The sequence below is a fragment of the Salvia splendens genome, chromosome 2 (assembly GCF_004379255.2).
Source record: "Salvia splendens isolate huo1 chromosome 2, SspV2, whole genome shotgun sequence".
Taxonomy (NCBI): Eukaryota; Viridiplantae; Streptophyta; class Magnoliopsida; order Lamiales; family Lamiaceae; genus Salvia; species Salvia splendens.
The window spans coordinates 17581158-17598081 of record NC_056033.1 but is presented as its reverse complement, the minus strand read 5'-3'; the positions used below and the strand labels follow the sequence as shown (position 1 = coordinate 17598081).

Here is a 16924-nt window from a genome sequence, read left to right as displayed (position 1 = left end):
TCCAAGAAAAGATGACCCATTCCTTAGACGTTACAAAAATTTTATGCAATTTAATTTTGTGTGTTGAGTGGAAAGAAATTAAATAAGAGAGAGGAAATAAGATAGAGATAAATAGGTTTTCATTTTTAGTAATGAATCATCTCGATTTGGGACAAACCAAAAAGAAAAGTAAGTCATCTTTGGTGGGACGGTGGGAGCACTATGAGGAACATCTTGTCCAATAATAGGATTTCATACTTAAAACCAATTGGCTTTAAAATTTTAGCAATATTCAAATTCTTTGCAATGTACTCACTTCATCCCGTCAAAGATGTTCCATTTTCCTCTTTAGTTTGTCCCAATCAAGAGACTATTACTAAAATAGAAATACGTTTATCTCTAGTTTAATACTCCTTAGTAACAAAAATATTGTTATGGAATTATTCCACCGCTGATCGAGTCCAACTAACTTTTCTATCTTGGCCTCACATACTATACCAAACGTAGTTTAGGGTCATTGTCCCTTCTTCTTCAAGTAAAAAGAAGGCGAAAACTTGTCACTCCATCTATTGTAGCAAACATATTACTTCCTCCCTCTCTTAACATGTGTCCTATTTAGACTGAGCACGTATTTTATAACCCATATTATAAGTATTAGTATCATAATCACATATGAATATGAATGTAAGGTCCGTTATCAAAAATAGTAAAATGAAATACTAATTAATCAAGAACAGACTAAAATGAAGTGATATATATTTCACAATTATGCATAACGATTTTTAATTGGTAAAAGCTCATTCTAAAATAACCAGGTTATCTTTAACTTGAATACTACTCCCTCCGTCCACTAAAAATAGACAACATTGTGAATGTCACAGGTTTTAATGTAGAATTAGTAAAGTAAAAGAGAAGTAATGTTAGTGGAATGTGGGATCCACTTGTGAATGTGTTAGGTAGCAAATGTGAGGTCCTTTTTCAAACTTTGTCTATTTTTCATGGACGAAGGGAAGTGAGTATTAATATAATTTCTAAATTGATGCAATACCCGCGTTATCCTAGCTAGTTGTGTGAATTAAGATCACATGCTACGACATTGACTTGCCAAAGCTCGTCAGTTTGATAAATTTATGAATCCAACTTGCTAATTTTTATTTATCTAGTTGCAATAAAAACCAGCCCATCATAGCATCCACAATGGCGGCGAGCGGATCGGCTAGCGGATTCCCGGGCTTAGATGTACAAGATCTTAGCTGACTGGAAAGCGGCAACTGACCCCGAGGAGAAGAGTTTTCTTCACTCAATGCTCGTGAGTATGCGAGTCGATTTGGATGCCGCCGCGGCACAGTTGGGGGCTCACACGGCGGCGGCGACGAGGAGTGGGGGGGGAGGGGGGCTCGTGTGTGGAAGGGGAGTTTTTTTTAAACTAATGTAATTTTTTTAATTAATATACTTTTTAATTTTAATATTATTATTGAATTTTCCCGTATCCGTGTCGAAAATTTAATTACGTATTTTATGTGATTGTTAATTATTTATTTTTATAATTTTGTTTATTGTGACTAGCCTATGACTAACCTATTGCTTGTCCAGTTGTTTGTCCTGATGATGTGGCAGGAGGAGTTTTTAAGTACTGATGATGTGGCATGAGGAGTTGTGGCTAGCCTATGGTTAGCCTATTCTTATTGGAATTGTTCCTTTTTTTTCATAATAATATTAGTTTGGCTATATATGGTTGGGTCCCTATTAACTTAGGCAAGAATTAGGATGGGAATTTTAGTCGCATCAATTGTCAACATAATTAGGTATAGTTGTTTCACAAAATTGTTATTCTTGTCATGATAAATGCGAACAATAGTTAGCGATAATCGATAATTACAATTAGAGTTGACTTGTTTAAATTTTATAAGGCGCTATTTTTATACTTACATTATTAATTAATTGTATTATGTCGTCTTATTTTATAATTTAAGAATAAATCTTATCTAATATTTTAGACTAAAAGCCCATTTTGGTCCTTAACATATTGTGATTTTTTTATTTTAGTCCAAAATATTATCTTTTGAATTATTCGGTCCCTCACAAATAAAAACGGGTCACATTTGGTCCATTTTGGACAGTTCCGTCAAAAATTTGACGGAAACCCTAAACCCAAACCTCTCTCACCACCTCCGCCACGACGTCCACATTCCATCATCCCCCAGCCTCACCCACCGTCGTCACCATCTCATCCCTCAGCCTCACCCCCTCCTTACATCATCTCCCTCACCACCTCCGTCACGGCGTCCACCTTCCTCGCCTCGCTCAACTCAGCAATCAATCCCCTGTAGACGCCTTCCGGTGTTGCCGCAACCACGATTTGAGAGGAGGCGGTGGAACTGCGGAGGGGGAGGTGGTCGATGGAGGGGTCGAGGGTGAGGGAGAGGAGGCGAGACGACGACTTGACAGTGAGCAGCAGCGGCAGAACACCGGGAGTCGGAAGTCGGCATATGTTCGTCAAATTTTTGAATTTCCGTCCAAATTTGGAATTTCCGTAAAATTTTTGACGGAACCGTCCAAAATGGACCAAATGTACCGAATAATTCAAAAGATAATGTTTTGGACCAAAATAAAAAAATCACAATATGTTAAGGACTAAAATAGCCTTTAGTCAATATTTATATTTGTAATTAGTATTGCAAATATGCTAAATTTGACTCCTTTAGTCAGTCATTCTGTAGGTAGGTAGGTCAGTGGGTGCTATAAATTAGACAATATAGTGTTGAAATATTTATATACTACTATATGAAAAAGAAAATGAATGGAGGTCGGAAATGATAAATTTTACATCAAGATAAGATCTCATTTCAAAATAAGCTGAATATAAATTGGTGGACGATTAAATTAAATCCATTAACTCATATAAAAAATCCCAGAATATGAATTGAGAGCAGTAAGTCCTAATCCCATATAATTATAAACGGACAATATGATAGCAATGTTGGATAATATTATTTTGTCGGCTTAATATTCCGACCTTTTTGCTTGTTCCACCCATTTTTTTTATTATAATTGTTTATCAATTATATCGCCTTCAAGAATAAGAAATGATCATTATTCATTCAGCCATAACAATTGATAATAATTTAGAATTTATTATCCATAATAATGATTGTCCATATCAATTCAAACTAAAAGTTAACTTGAGGGAGGAATGTAGATGAGATCCTTTTTTCCAAAGAAATGTTCTATTAGTATATTCCAACTACTATAAATATTATCGTTACATGCAACTTTGCATGCAAACCAAACTGGAGTTAAATAATACACGTTCTTTAGTTATTGCAATTGACAAGCTTTATGTAACATTTTCAATTTACGAATACACATGGCGATGACAAATTGCGCAATAGTTGAAATAAAAAAAGCTGAAATAAGTAATGGTGGCATAACACAGACATAAAGCAACTTGCTGAATTTTTTTAGTACATGAGAATGCAATAAATTTGGTTTGAGATCTACGCGGTTTCAATATGCATTACAAGCCAAAGGGAGTTGACTCACCACAAATCAAACTACATCCAATACCAAATGTCAAATATTCAATTCTACTAGTATTTCTTATATAGACTTTAGTATACCTGTCTACAAAAAATTATCTCTTTTTGGGATGTCAACAAAAATAGTCTTATTCTAAAAATGGAAAATTTCTCTTGTATATTTCACCCACTTTTTCTACTTTTTCATACTTACTTTTTCTTCATATCTTTTTTATTTTACTACTTCCTCCGTCTTACAAGAATATGCATTCTTTTATTTTAGTCTGTCACACAAGAATATGCATTTTCTAGTTTTAGAAAGTCTATTCTCTCTAATGAGCTGAGATTCATTCTTCACTAACAATACTTCAATTACGCTTTCTTTCTATATCTCTTTACTTTACCAATTATGCATAAAAATCCGTGCTCAACCAAGTGTGCATACTCTTGTGGGACGGAAGAAATACTTTATTTTCTTCTTTTTTACTTTAACAATTTCTTATTAAAACTCGTGTCATTAACAAATAAGACTATTTTTTGTGGACTAAGAAATACTATTTACATATATAAAGTTTCACCGTTTTCATATCTTCAAGGTGAATATAAGAATTAACCTAAACTAATGTCACAATCCAAGAATCACCTATAAATACACACCTTAGACTCCCATCAAATCATCACATTCCATTCCTTAATGGCCCAAAACCTACTATTCTCAATCTTTTTCCTACTTCTCTCCCAATCCTTTGCTCAAACTCAAACTCAAACCCCTCCTTCTAAACTATGCAAATCCACCCCATACCCTTCCTTCTGCAACTCCATCCTCCCCACCACCAACTCCTCCTCCACCGTCTACGACTACAGTCGCTTCTCCGTCCGTCGTTCCATCTCAGCCGCCCTTAAATTCCTCGCCCTCGTCGACAAAAACCTCCACCAATCCACCACCACCCTCACCACCCCCGCAACCCGCGCCCTCCAAGACTGCCAGTTCCTCGCCCAATCCAGCATCGACAACCTCATCACCTCCTTCCAAATCGTCAACAAAACCTCCCAAACCCTAACCCCGTCCCGCGTGGACGACGTCCAAACCCTCCTCAGCGCCACCCTCACCAACACCCAAACGTGCATCGACGGACTCCAGGCGGCCGCGGCCGCCTGGAGCCTCAGGAACGGCATCCTGACGCCCCTCTCCAATGACACGCGCCTCTACAGCGTGTCGCTGGCCCTCTTCACCAGAGGCTGGGCGCCGTCGCCACACAGCAAGAGGAAGAAGAGCAGGAATCCCTCGGCCAGGAAGCACCTCATGCGCAACGGAAAGCTGAATGTGAGAATGTCGAACGTGAACCGGGAGGTTTACCGGAGGGTTAACGGTAACGGTAACAGACGGCTGCTGCAGGATGACGGCGTTGAGAGCCAGGTGTTGGTGAGTGACATTGTGGTTGTGAGTCAGGATGGGACCGGGAATTTCACGGCGATCAATGACGCCGTTAATGCTGCTCCAAACAATAGCAATGGGACTAACGGCTACTTCCTCATCTACATAACGGCCGGCGTCTATGAAGAGTATATTTCCATCCCCAAAAATAAGAAATACTTGATGATGGTCGGAGCTGGGATTAATGAAACCATCATCACCGGAAATCACAGCGTCGTCGACGGATGGACCACCTTCAATTCTCCCACATTCGGTATGTATTTATAACTTTTTGCATTATAAAATATGGTAAATTGAGTCAGATAAACTAAAATAAAATACATAAAGCAAAGCATTTCTTTTGACACATAATATCAAGGTTAATAGCCAATTAAATCAAGAAGTTTGGTTAAATTCTGATATGTCTCATAAATTTTGATGTTGGAATATTAAATCATGAAGTTTCAATTTTTCTCAATTGTCTCATTAAAAAACGACGTGTTTCATGAAATAATTACTTTTTTCTTTTATATTCCTTTATTTTCTTAGTTCTCTTTTTATTTATTGAAATATTATCCTTTTTAACATCACATAAATACGAAGATTTGTGCATAGATGAGATAATTAATAAAATTTAAAATTTCGTGATTTAATATTTCAATATCAAAGCTCATGGAATAGATCAGAATTTGACCAAACCTAGTTATTTAATTTGCTTTTATCCCATAATATTAGGGGATAAAAATAGAGATAATGGTATTTTAATTTTAGGACGTTTCAAACGAAAAATGAGTTACTTTAATTAGGACGGTAAAGTATACAAATATATAATTATTTTGTCTCTATTCTTTATTCTAACCAACTCCCGCCATTTCTGGCAGCTGTGGTGGCGCCCGGTTTCCTCGCTGTGGGAATAACATTCCGCAACACGGCGGGGCCGGAGAAGCACCAGGCGGTGGCCGTGCGCAACGGCGCGGACTTCTCCACTTTCTACGCCTGCAGCTTCGAGGCCTACCAGGACACGCTCTACGTCCACTCCCTCCGCCAGTTCTATCTTGAGTGCGACGTCTACGGCACGGTCGACTTCATCTTCGGCAACGCGGCCGCGGTCCTCCAGTCGTGCAACCTCTACCCGCGGCTGCCCATGCCCAACCAGTTCAACGCGATCACGGCCCAGGGCCGGACCGATCCCAACCAGAACACCGGGATTTCGATCCAGAACTGCACCGTCCGGGCGGCCGCGGATCTCGCGGCCGCCAACCGGACGGTGAGGACGTATCTCGGGCGGCCGTGGAAGGAGTACTCGCTGGCCGTATATATGCAGTCGTATATGGATAGAGTGGTCGACCCGGCCGGCTGGAGTGTGTGGTCGGGTGATTTTGCGCTCAACACTTCGTATTACGCCGAGTTTGGTAATACCGGGCCGGGTTCGGAAACGAGCCGGAGGGTCACGTGGCCCGGGTTTCATGTGATCGGTGCGGCCGAGGCAGCTAATTTCACTGTGGCTGCGTTTTTGGGCGGGGACGATTGGATACCAAATACCGGGCTTGCTTATACAAGTGGATTGTAATGATTTCTTCATATTTGTTTTCTTTTTTTTAGTTTTGGAAATATAATTCTTCCGTTTATTTATTAGAAAAACAGAACAAGAAGACTAACTTTTAATATACACAAAGTGAATTCTGTACGAAAACTGTGATTTGTTAAATTCTTTAGTGATGGTCAGCTTTGACTTTTTTTTTATATTGAACTGACAGGGGCCAAATTTTCTAGCTCAAAATAATGAAGCAATGTTGACTTTTAAGAAAATTCAAAGTTCAAGCAATTAATTTAATTTGAGCTTACTAATTAATTAATTTAACTTAAAAATTAATTAATTGTAGCTCAATTAAAAAAAAAAGACTTGCCACACCACACTCCTCTTTGTGAAACTTAATTTTGGTGTGACGGTGGAAAAACATCTTCCCTTTTTAGAGTAAGATTTCTTTGACAATGTACATAAAAAAATTAAATGTGACGAGTGTAGAAATCTCATTTGTTAAAAACATAGGAGTTTTCTTTTGCATGATCTTTCGGATTTCTCATTATGACACGCTTGATAAAATTCTACATGGAGATTAATGGCGTGTTACAAAAATCTTTGAACACTACGCATATGCTCGTGCAATGGTAATTTAATTAAAAAAGAAAGATGTCAATTCACTCCCTATTATGCCTTTTTTTCACATGCTTCTGTGGGAAAATAAGAGTAATAGTGTCGAAGCTTAATCTTTGGGATTGTTCATCATGTTTGATTTGGAAAATGTTTCTGAATTACATTCCATAACTATTTAACTCATATTTAGCACTATTCACAACACTATTCTTACTAATAACGTGTACTATACCACGTGCTTACTTGTTGTCACGACCGCACTTTGCTAAAGATAGCAAAAGCGGATAAATCACGACTAATAAAAGGGTTTAAAGAAACAGGGAAGAAATAGGGATAGAACTTACACATTGAAAAGTCAAACAATATGATAAGATAAGATCCAAGTATTCGATTACAAGGATTTGAATAACAATACCATTTCATCAAAATGAATCAGAGTTTTGATGATGAGAGTTCACTATACTCTCATAACAAACTGCAGTGGAAAGGTCCAAAGAACAACCTCGCGTATGAAGACACGAAGCGTCGAGAGATCCACCCTTATTTACTTAAGTAACATCGACTCTGATCAGCACGCCTCCACCTTATTGCTTAATCTGCACATTTAGAAATACATGCAGGCCATCAATAGTAACACACGGGGGTTTTCTTAAAATGCCCGAGCTTACTAAATTCATTTGTGAGCTAAAAGTTCGTCTGCAGACTAAGTTCTTTCGTCATTCATCATTCATCATTCCATCATTCATCATTCCATCATTCGTCATTCACCATTCACCATTCACCATTCACCATTCATCATTCATTATTCAACATTCATCATTCATCGTTCCATCATTCATCATTCATCATTCATCGTTCATCATTCCATCATTCATCATTCATCGTGCCGGGAAGGTGGCCACCTTCCACGGACACCATAGCCGGCCACCCCTCTAGGATGGCTCACAACCCTCGCGCGCTCTATTCCAAATCATAACGTTTTGGCGTAGCCAAAACCAACAGATATACAGTCCAACAGATAGGCCTCGAAAATAAACATTTTATGGCATTACAACAACTTGAAAAATAATCACAACTCCATTTTGAGAAAAGATGATATTTCATAATTTCACAAGTATTTGGTTTATATCCACACTAATGTGCTGGATATTAAAAGAAAGCCCACCTGATATGTTTACTCCTCAATTAAAATTGTCGCGTCGGCTTTACTTTACCTCCAAGCCAAATATATCCTTTTTTTAAAAAAACTGCGTAATACGCTCAGTTAGTACTTGAAATATTTTTCTTGAGAAAAGAATGCATGCATCCTATTTGATAGCACCTATATCTTAGTCTCGTCTTATAGGATCTCTAATCCTTTCTTGGGCTTTACTAAGTTGCAGGATTTACTTACTCATTTAACTAATTCCGGGGAAATTCTATTTTCTAAAAAATAATCACTTGAACATTTATTTAATAAAATATGGATACTTGAAAAATCCCTTTCTAAATATTTTCTTTGAATTTTCTTAAGGCTGCCCGAGGCGTCGCGGGCAGACGCCGGTCGGCTTTCGCGTCCCCAATTTCATCATTATTTCCCCATTCTCTAAAGGAAAAATTTGTAGCTCCTTTTTTCTAAATAATCCAGCTCTAAGCTCCACTTATATAAATTCTAGTCCATGATAATTCAAGTGGCCCAACACTAACTTTAGTCCTTGTCCAAAATATAAACCATTCTCGGTCCACATTGTTAACTAATAAATTGGTCCAAACTCTTTTAAAAAAAAGAACTAGCATAAATAGTATAGTACATCCACAAAAGTAATCGGCCCATTGCTTTTTAATCAAATTTCTTGGCCCAATCTAATAGTGAGAATCCTCTTGGCTATACTAATTAAAACAACCAATACTTCACTTGGTTACTAAAGTCCAACATTATGCTAATTAGCCCACCTGCCCTGTTCTTCCTTACTCAACGATAGGGAGAAAATTAAATCCTTAATCATTTCTCAAGGCACGTTCCATTCAACAATACTCCACTATCCAACTAAATTAATTAAATCCACTTCGATTAATCCATCAAAGCAGCCCATCATTTCATTTATTTCTGCTGACCCAACTTAGACTTATTTGGGATCAGCCCAAACTAAAATTAGTGCACTTAGCCCAAATAAAATTGGGGAGCATTCACTACCTCATCAACCTGTCGGTCCCTCTCTTCTTCCCAAAATTACATCCTCAACTCAAATCCCTAAAATTGAAGATGGAGAAGCAATGCCTCCATCGGCTCCTCACCTCTCCTCAAATTTCCCTTCTCCAATTCTCATTCTCAATTTCTCATTCTCTCAAAAACCAGCCGCCAACTCTCCATAGCGCCGCCTCCGGCTCCCGTCGAGCTCACTCTCGCCGCACAGCTCCACCGCCGTCGGCCGTCCATCACTGATCGAATCGCCAGCGCCCCCTATTGCCGGTGATTCCCATTGGTCTTCTCCCTATCTCTCTCTATTTCTCTCACCGTCGAGCTTCCTCTCTCTCTCTGCGACTCTGGAGCTAGCCTCCGACGCGGTCCCAGCGGCGATTCCGTGCCGGACCAGGAGCCGCTACTGCCACCGCCGTCGCACCCTCACGGCGGCAGGTTCTCTCTCTGCAGCATCGCTGTCTCCGTCGCTATGCTCAGCTCGGCATCGCGCAGTCGGTTGGCGCTGGTCTCCGCCGCCTTTCCACTCGTCGCTGCCGGCTCTTGTAATTGCTGTTGCTACCGCCGAGGAGTCCGCGCGGCTGTCATCGTGGCTTAGCCTCTGTCGGAGGTCGTGGGGCAGCCCTTCGGCTTGAAGCTAAGTCCTCTAACTTCTACTAAAACTTAATTCTTTATGTTTGAGTTTCCGGCAGCAACTATGTGTGATCTTAGACGCATGGACAATGGTTGTGATTAAAGGCTTGATCTTGATGTTGGTACTAATTGTTGATTGATGCTACTTCTATGTTCTCTATGTCCTATCTTACAATTGCTATGTTGGGATCTATATGAATGCTATTTTCGTAAAAGATGTTGGGGAGAATTACCTTGCTGTGGTGATTCCGTAATTGTTGTGATGTTCGAGTGCTTCCTCCCTCTCCTCTCACTCCTTGTTGATTCTCCGATGAAATTTTCTAAGTGATAAAGAGGGTGAAGGAAGTGTGGATTGGTGTTGTTTATATAGCCGATTTCTTTGTCCCTTTGTGGCAGGTTTTTGGGAGTATACTTGTTGATTTCGTTCCTTAATTTCTCATGTGGGAAAAAAGGACTTTCACTCTTTAGGTTAAGGAGATGAGCTCACCATTCTTCGTCCAATTGTCATTACTTCCACTTTGGAAAGATTTGGGATATCTCATTCCTTGTCTCCATCTTGGCTTTGTATGAGAGTAGTGACAGACACTCTTGCAAGATCTTAAATGGCTCCTTACAATTTTCTTGAATAACATTTTCCCTTGGCTTTTGTTGAAGAAGAAATCTAACTATTTTTGGGAATTTCATTGGCAATTTCCTTAGCGGGTGGAAGGACAACTCATGCTATCTCTAGGAGAGTACAAATTGACCTCTTGGCATAGAGTAGTGTATGGAATCGAGATGGGTGTGGAGGAAATCCTCAAGGATTTGTGTAGTTCATAGCAATTGTTTCCTTGCCCATTTATAGCTCTCTATGTAGGATAGATTTTGTAAAGTAGATATGTCTTCTTCCCCAAAATTCTTATGTAACCTTTTTCCATGAAAGATGGACTTCTTCCTTGTAAAGTGTGTCTCTTGAATTTCTTGTTTGGGAAAGAGTTATATTATGACTTGCAATTTCCCGTGCATTCATAAACATTATACATGTCCATACATTCCCTTATGTATATGTGTAGTATACCATTTGATAACTCTTAGCATCTTCTCTTATTTTTATTTCCAATTGGAGATCCTTTTTACTTTCTTTCAATTGCAATTTATTGGGAATTTCCTCTCCCAACGTTTGTATTTTCCAAGGTGATGTCTTGATTCACAAATTCCGAGTACTTTGTCCAACGTGATAAAATGAGATGCTACTCAATTCATACTTTGAAATTGAATTCAACTAGTTGCTTGCTAAAAAAATCCATTGAATTGCATGTCGAAAATTATTATTATCTCCAACGCAAAAAAAATTCTTTCGTTTCCATAAAAAAAATTATTCTTCAAATCCTGGTGCGAAATTTCTGGGGCGTCACATTCCACCTTCTTTAAAAAACATTTCGTCCCGAAATTTGTGCTGCTCTACTTGTGTGATTCGAGATATTCCTCCTCCACACTGCCCCTTATTTCCTCTATGGCGTTTCCCTAACACCTTCATAAAAAATACTCCCTCCGTCCCGCACTACTCGCACGTATTTCCTTTTTGGGCGTCCCAAGTTACTTGCACTCTTTCCATTTTTAGTAAAAATTTTCACCTACAGCCGTCATTTTTGACTTTCCTATACACTCATTCCTTAATCTCCGTGCCGAAAAAGAAGTGAGCGAGTAGCTCGGGACGGAGGGAGTAATACTTCTCCATTATTGTATTCTTTGAAGTTGTTTTTGACTTCTCCTTGCAATTCCTAGTTCATATTTATGACTATCTCTTCTCGATGGAATACACGTATTAAATTAAACTCGTACTTTCTGGACAAGGGCATGTCGCGAAAATTTTCAAGTTCAGTGGTGGTGCCATTTGATAATTACTACATCTATATATTGTGGTCGAAGTTTCCCTTGACTTCGAATCCAATTATCTCTTTGAGGGAGATACTCTTCAATTAACCTTGTTTTTCCTTGTTAAACTATGAGTCTAACATCCCTGCGAGACTTCTGTCCGTCCTGGCCCCTTTCTTCCCTCTAGGATTCTTGAGAAATTTCTATCACCTCCGTAATAGAAATCAGGGTCCAATACTTTTCTCTCACTGACCTCGTTCTATAGAGGGTGGTCTAAGCTCCTCTCCGTGTGAAGCTTCATACGATACCATTTCACTATTTGCTTAATAGCTGATGTTATGAACAGACTCTATCTCTGGTAAAAACTTGTTCCCAATTGTCCTTCTACACCGAGCACCTTGGCTCTCGATCGTGTCTTCGGGCGTTTCCTACGCCCGCTTTGACACTTCATCACCTTATCGGTGGTAATAAATTCTTGAAACCAATCATGTAGATTCTTCCAAAATCTAGTCATAAATCTATCATTTTGGTCTAATGTGAAAATTACTGGTATTTTACGAAGATGCGTACAACTCAAATAACTTGTCTGATTGTCATAAAGTGGCTATGCATAGTGAGGCGATCAACTGTCACCCAGGTTGTATTATCCTTGTACAACCATCGATGTATCATTCTTAATCATTTGTTCCTGGGATTTTTCTTCTCCCGATCCTAACACATCTTGATACTTCCATGATGACTGGGCGTCGTGGGATTTCCTGTGATCTTATCCTTGACATCTCACTGTTCTGCCACACACGATCTTCCTTCGAATGTGAGATCTTCCCACAGTTCCTTAGGGTAACTCATTCATTCGCTTACTTTTACTTCCGGGTGTAACCTTCTATTGCCATACTCTAATTTTATGTGTTTACGATCTTGATCCTGAGATTGGCACTTCTACCCAAGTGGAAATTCTCTCCCCACATTCTCGGGTGCACGCTCTACTTCTAGGCTCAATCTATCGAGTCCTTGCAGTATTTCTCTTCCTTTTAACCATGTTTGAGTTTTGCGGTTCAGCGTATCAGCCACTAAGTTAGCCTTGCTCGGATATTAATTTATGCTGCAGTCGTAGTTTTTTTACTAACTTTAGACATTCAATCTATTGTATGTCTAAATCCTTCCGTTTGATAGTGCACGAGGTTCTCATGGTTAGAAAAAAAAATTTACACCAAATTTCGTAGGTTGGTGCCTCAAATTTTTGGTATGTAGATTATGTCAGCCCATTCTAGATCATGCGTTGGGTATTTCAGCTCATGAGGCCTGAGCTGCCATGATGCATAATTAATCTCTCTACCCTTCCGCGTGTAGCCATAGCCAGGTCAATCCCTTCAGTGTGTCGGTGCATACGATGTAGCTATTTCGAGTTTTATGGTAACTAGTGCTAGCACCATAGTTATCTTCTCTTCTTGCGAGCTCACTTTGCTCAGGGAGTCATGAAATCTCGACTCTTTTCTCGAGCTTTTGAGTCATTGTTATTGCAATTTCAGAGGATCCTTTGATATTCTCCTACAGTGGTCTGTTACTGTGGCTCTACTCAGATTCCTTTCCGTTGCTACCATGTGTTCGAGGAAATTTGCTTCGTTAAGCCAGAACTCAAAACTTGCTAATCTTAGCATAGAGCTACTCGGCTCTTAACGTTTCTAGCGTAGTCCTGTATTGTCCTTAGTGTTTTCTCACGTCCTTCAAATAGACGAATGTGTCACACAAAGCTAGAATAGGTTCTTTTTCAAGCGCCAGTTAAAAATACGATTCATTAGATCTTTTAGTGCAACTGGTATTTGGTAAGGTGCTCTTGTTATCGAGGCGGATCCGGGTTCTAGGTCTATCGTATATTCCACTTGTCTGTATTGTGGTATTTTCGGTTACATATCTGGAATTTACGGCGACGTCTACCATTTCCAACTTCTCCTTTGTCTTTCTCTAATCATTCAACGACCTAAAGCATCGAGATTATAGAATTTTGTCTGTGCATGGGACCGTGGCATGGTCTTCCGCCAGCCAGTCCAATTCTAGTATTATGCCAACGTTTCGAATTGTGAACCATTAACTTAGAGTCTCTCTCAGTGAATTCTATGTTCAAACAAATTTGCATACTATTTATAAGGCCTACTATGGTGAGGACACCTTTATCCTATGTTTAGCTTGATCGGTGGATATCTAAAGTGTCTACTCAAAATGCTGCTATGAAATGGATGTAATGTACTCGTATCCAACAGTATGATAACAGGTAATTCGAGGGAATGCCCATACCTAACAGGCTTCCCTGATTTCCCTCTAGCCGCTCCTGCGCTGGGATATACCCTCGAGCCTGTGACAGGAGACCTTGTGGCTGCTGATAATTTGGCGGTGGCACCTGTGGATTGGCCCCAGGTTGTGCATGCAGTGTCCGCAGTTCTGAACGCTGCGTTATCTGGTGTGACCTTGTCTCGGTTTTCAGGGGTTTTGTCGGGCAATGCTCCTTAAAATGTCCGTTCTTCCCACAAGCAAAGCAAGCTCATGTTCTTTCCCTGCATATCCCATAGTGCGTTCTATTGCACTCTGGGAAAACGGGGGGTTCTCGTTGATATTTCCTTACTGTTTTGGGGGTCGTTTGCTTCCCAAACCCTCGTGGCTTGTTCTATTTTAGCCGTGCTTTCCTGGGCCCGGGTTGAGTCAGTTGTCCCTTCAACTATTTCTTGTTCCTAGGCACTTGAGCCTGTACTTGGCGGGATGCGGTAGTGATGACCGGTGAGTGTTCCTCATTTGCTAAAGTTGACTCAACATATAGTTCTTCTCTTAGAGATTCAGGGTATGTCAACCTCCCGTGGCTAACCAACGCCATTCGAATTTCTTGCCTCAGACCGGCACGAAATTTCCTAGCCATTTTCTCTTCAGAATCCACTTGCTCCGGTGCATATTTGGACATATCTCAGAGCAACCGATCGTAGTTCATGGACATCGGTCCCTGTCTCAAGTTACAGAATTCCACTTCCTTTTCCTTTCGATAGTTCAGGGAAACATACTTATTATAAAACTCAGTCCTGAATTGTTCCCAAGTAGTCTCCTCCAGTTGTTCTAGAGTCATTGTTCTCACTTCCCACCATAAATCCGCAGATCCAGTTAGCTGGAATGACTCTCACTATCTCCGGTGATTCCCATCGGTCTTCTCCCTATCTCTCTCTATTTCTCTCACCGTCGAGCTTCCTCTCTCTCTCTGCGACTCTGGAGCTAGCCTCCGACGCCGTCCCAGCGGCGATTCCGTGCCGGACCAGGAGCCGCTACTGCCACCGCCGTCGCACCCTCACGGCGGCAGGTTCCCTCTCGGCAGCATCGTTGTTTCCGTCGCTGTGCTCAGCTCGGCATCGCGCAGTCGGTTGGCGCTGGTCTCCGCTGCCTTTCCACTCGTCGCTGCCGGCTCTTGTAATTGCTGTTGCTACCGCAGAGGAGTCCGCGCGGCTGCCATCGTGGCTTAGCCGCTGTCGGAGGTCGTGGGGCAGCCCTTCGGCTTGAAGCTAAGTCCTCTAACTTCTACTAAAACTTAATTCTTTATGTTTGAGTTTTCGGCAGCAACTATGTGTGATCTTAGAAGCATGGACAATGGTTGTGATTAAAGGCTTGATCTTGATGTTGGTTCTAACTGTTGATTGATGCTACTTCTATGTTCTCTATGTCCTATCTTACAATTGCTATGTTGGGATCTATATGAATGCTATTTTCGTAAAAGATGTTGGGGAGAATTACCTTGCTGTGGTGATTCCGTAATTGTTGTGATGTTCGAGTGCTTCCTCCCTCTCCTCTCACTCCTTGCTGATTCTTCGATGAAATTTTCTAAGCGATAAAGACGGTGAAGGAAGTGTGGATTGGTGTTGTTATATATCCGATTTCTTTGTCCCTTTGTGGTAGGTTTTTGGGAGTATAACTTGCTACTTTGAGCTAGTTGTTCATCTCTTTTTTGAATTTGTTAAAAAGGCCTTCCTGCCTTCTTGATGAAAATCTTGGAAAGAGTTATACTTGTTGATCTCGTTCCTTAATTTCTCATGTGGGAAAAAGGACTTTCACTCTTTAGGTTAAGAAGATGAGCTCACCACTATTCGTCCAATTGTCATTACTTCCACTTTGGAAAGATTTGGGATATCTCATTCCTTGTCTCCATCTTGGCTTTGTAGGAGAGTAGTGACGGACACTCTTGCAAGCTCTTAAATGGCTCCTTATAATTTTCTTGAATAACATTTTCCCTTGGTTTTTGTTGAAGAAGAAATCTAACTATTTTTGGGAATTTCCTTGGTAATTTCCTTGGCGGGTGGAAGGACAACTCATGCTATCTCTAGGAGACTACAAATTGACCTCTTGGCATAGATTGGTGTATGGAATCGAGATGGGTGTGGAGGAAATCCTCAAGGATTTGTGTAGTTCATAGCAATTGTTTCCTTGCCCATTTATAGCTCTCTATGTAGGATAGCTTTTGTAAAGTAGATATGTCTTCTTCCCCAAAATTCTTATGTAACATTTTTCCATGAAAGATGGACTTCTTCCTTGTAAAGTGTGTCTCTTAAATTTCTTGTTTGGGAAAGAGTTAAATTATGACTTGCAAATTCCCGTGCATTCATAAACATTATACATGTCCATACATTCCCTTATGTATATGTGTAGTATACCATTTGATAACTCTTAGCATCTTCTCTTATTTCTATTTCCAATTGGAGATCTTTTTGACTTTCTTTCAATTGCAATTTATTGGGAATTTCCTCTCCCAACGTTTGTATTTTCCAAGGTGATGTCTTGATTCACAAATTCCGAGTACTTTGTCCAACGTGATAAAATGAGATGCTACTCAAGTCATCCTTTGAAATTGAATTCAACTAGTTGATTGCTAAAAAAATCCATTGAGTTCCATGTTGAAAATTATTATTATCTCCAACGCAAAAAAAAATTCCTTCATTTCCATAGAAAAAAAAATTATGCTTCAAATCCTGGCGCGAAATTTCAGGGACGTCACACTTGTCTCATCATTTGCCAGAGCATGCTTGGAGAATTAGAGCTTCTTAAAAATGGAGCACCATCTTTCTGAAAAAACCCTAGCTCGTGTTTATAGTAGCATAGATTGAATACACTTTGTGCATTTCTCATTTATAGAAAAATGACCTTATTATTTTTGTAAATGGACATTTAATATT

At 39.9% G+C, this 16924-nt stretch overlaps 1 protein-coding gene and 1 long non-coding RNA gene across 2 annotated transcripts; one reads left to right on the top strand and one right to left on the bottom strand.

The window, feature by feature from the left end:
- The first annotated feature begins 4191 nt into the window (after positions 1-4191).
- On the top strand, positions 4192-6512 carry LOC121770453 (probable pectinesterase/pectinesterase inhibitor 7). Its single transcript, XM_042167185.1, has 2 exons — positions 4192-5185; positions 5793-6512. Exons 1-2 carry the CDS (start codon positions 4192-4194, stop codon positions 6479-6481), a joined length of 1683 nt encoding a protein of 560 aa, XP_042023119.1. The 3' UTR covers positions 6482-6512.
- A 796-nt stretch (positions 6513-7308) lies between these two features.
- Positions 7309-16681, bottom strand: LOC121790434. The gene is made up of 3 exons (XR_006048279.1): positions 10109-16681; positions 8232-8313; positions 7309-7662 (listed from the first exon to the last, which is right to left on the bottom strand). It is a non-coding gene; the product is annotated as an uncharacterized LOC121790434 (long non-coding RNA).
- Positions 16682-16924: the final 243 nt, after the last annotated feature.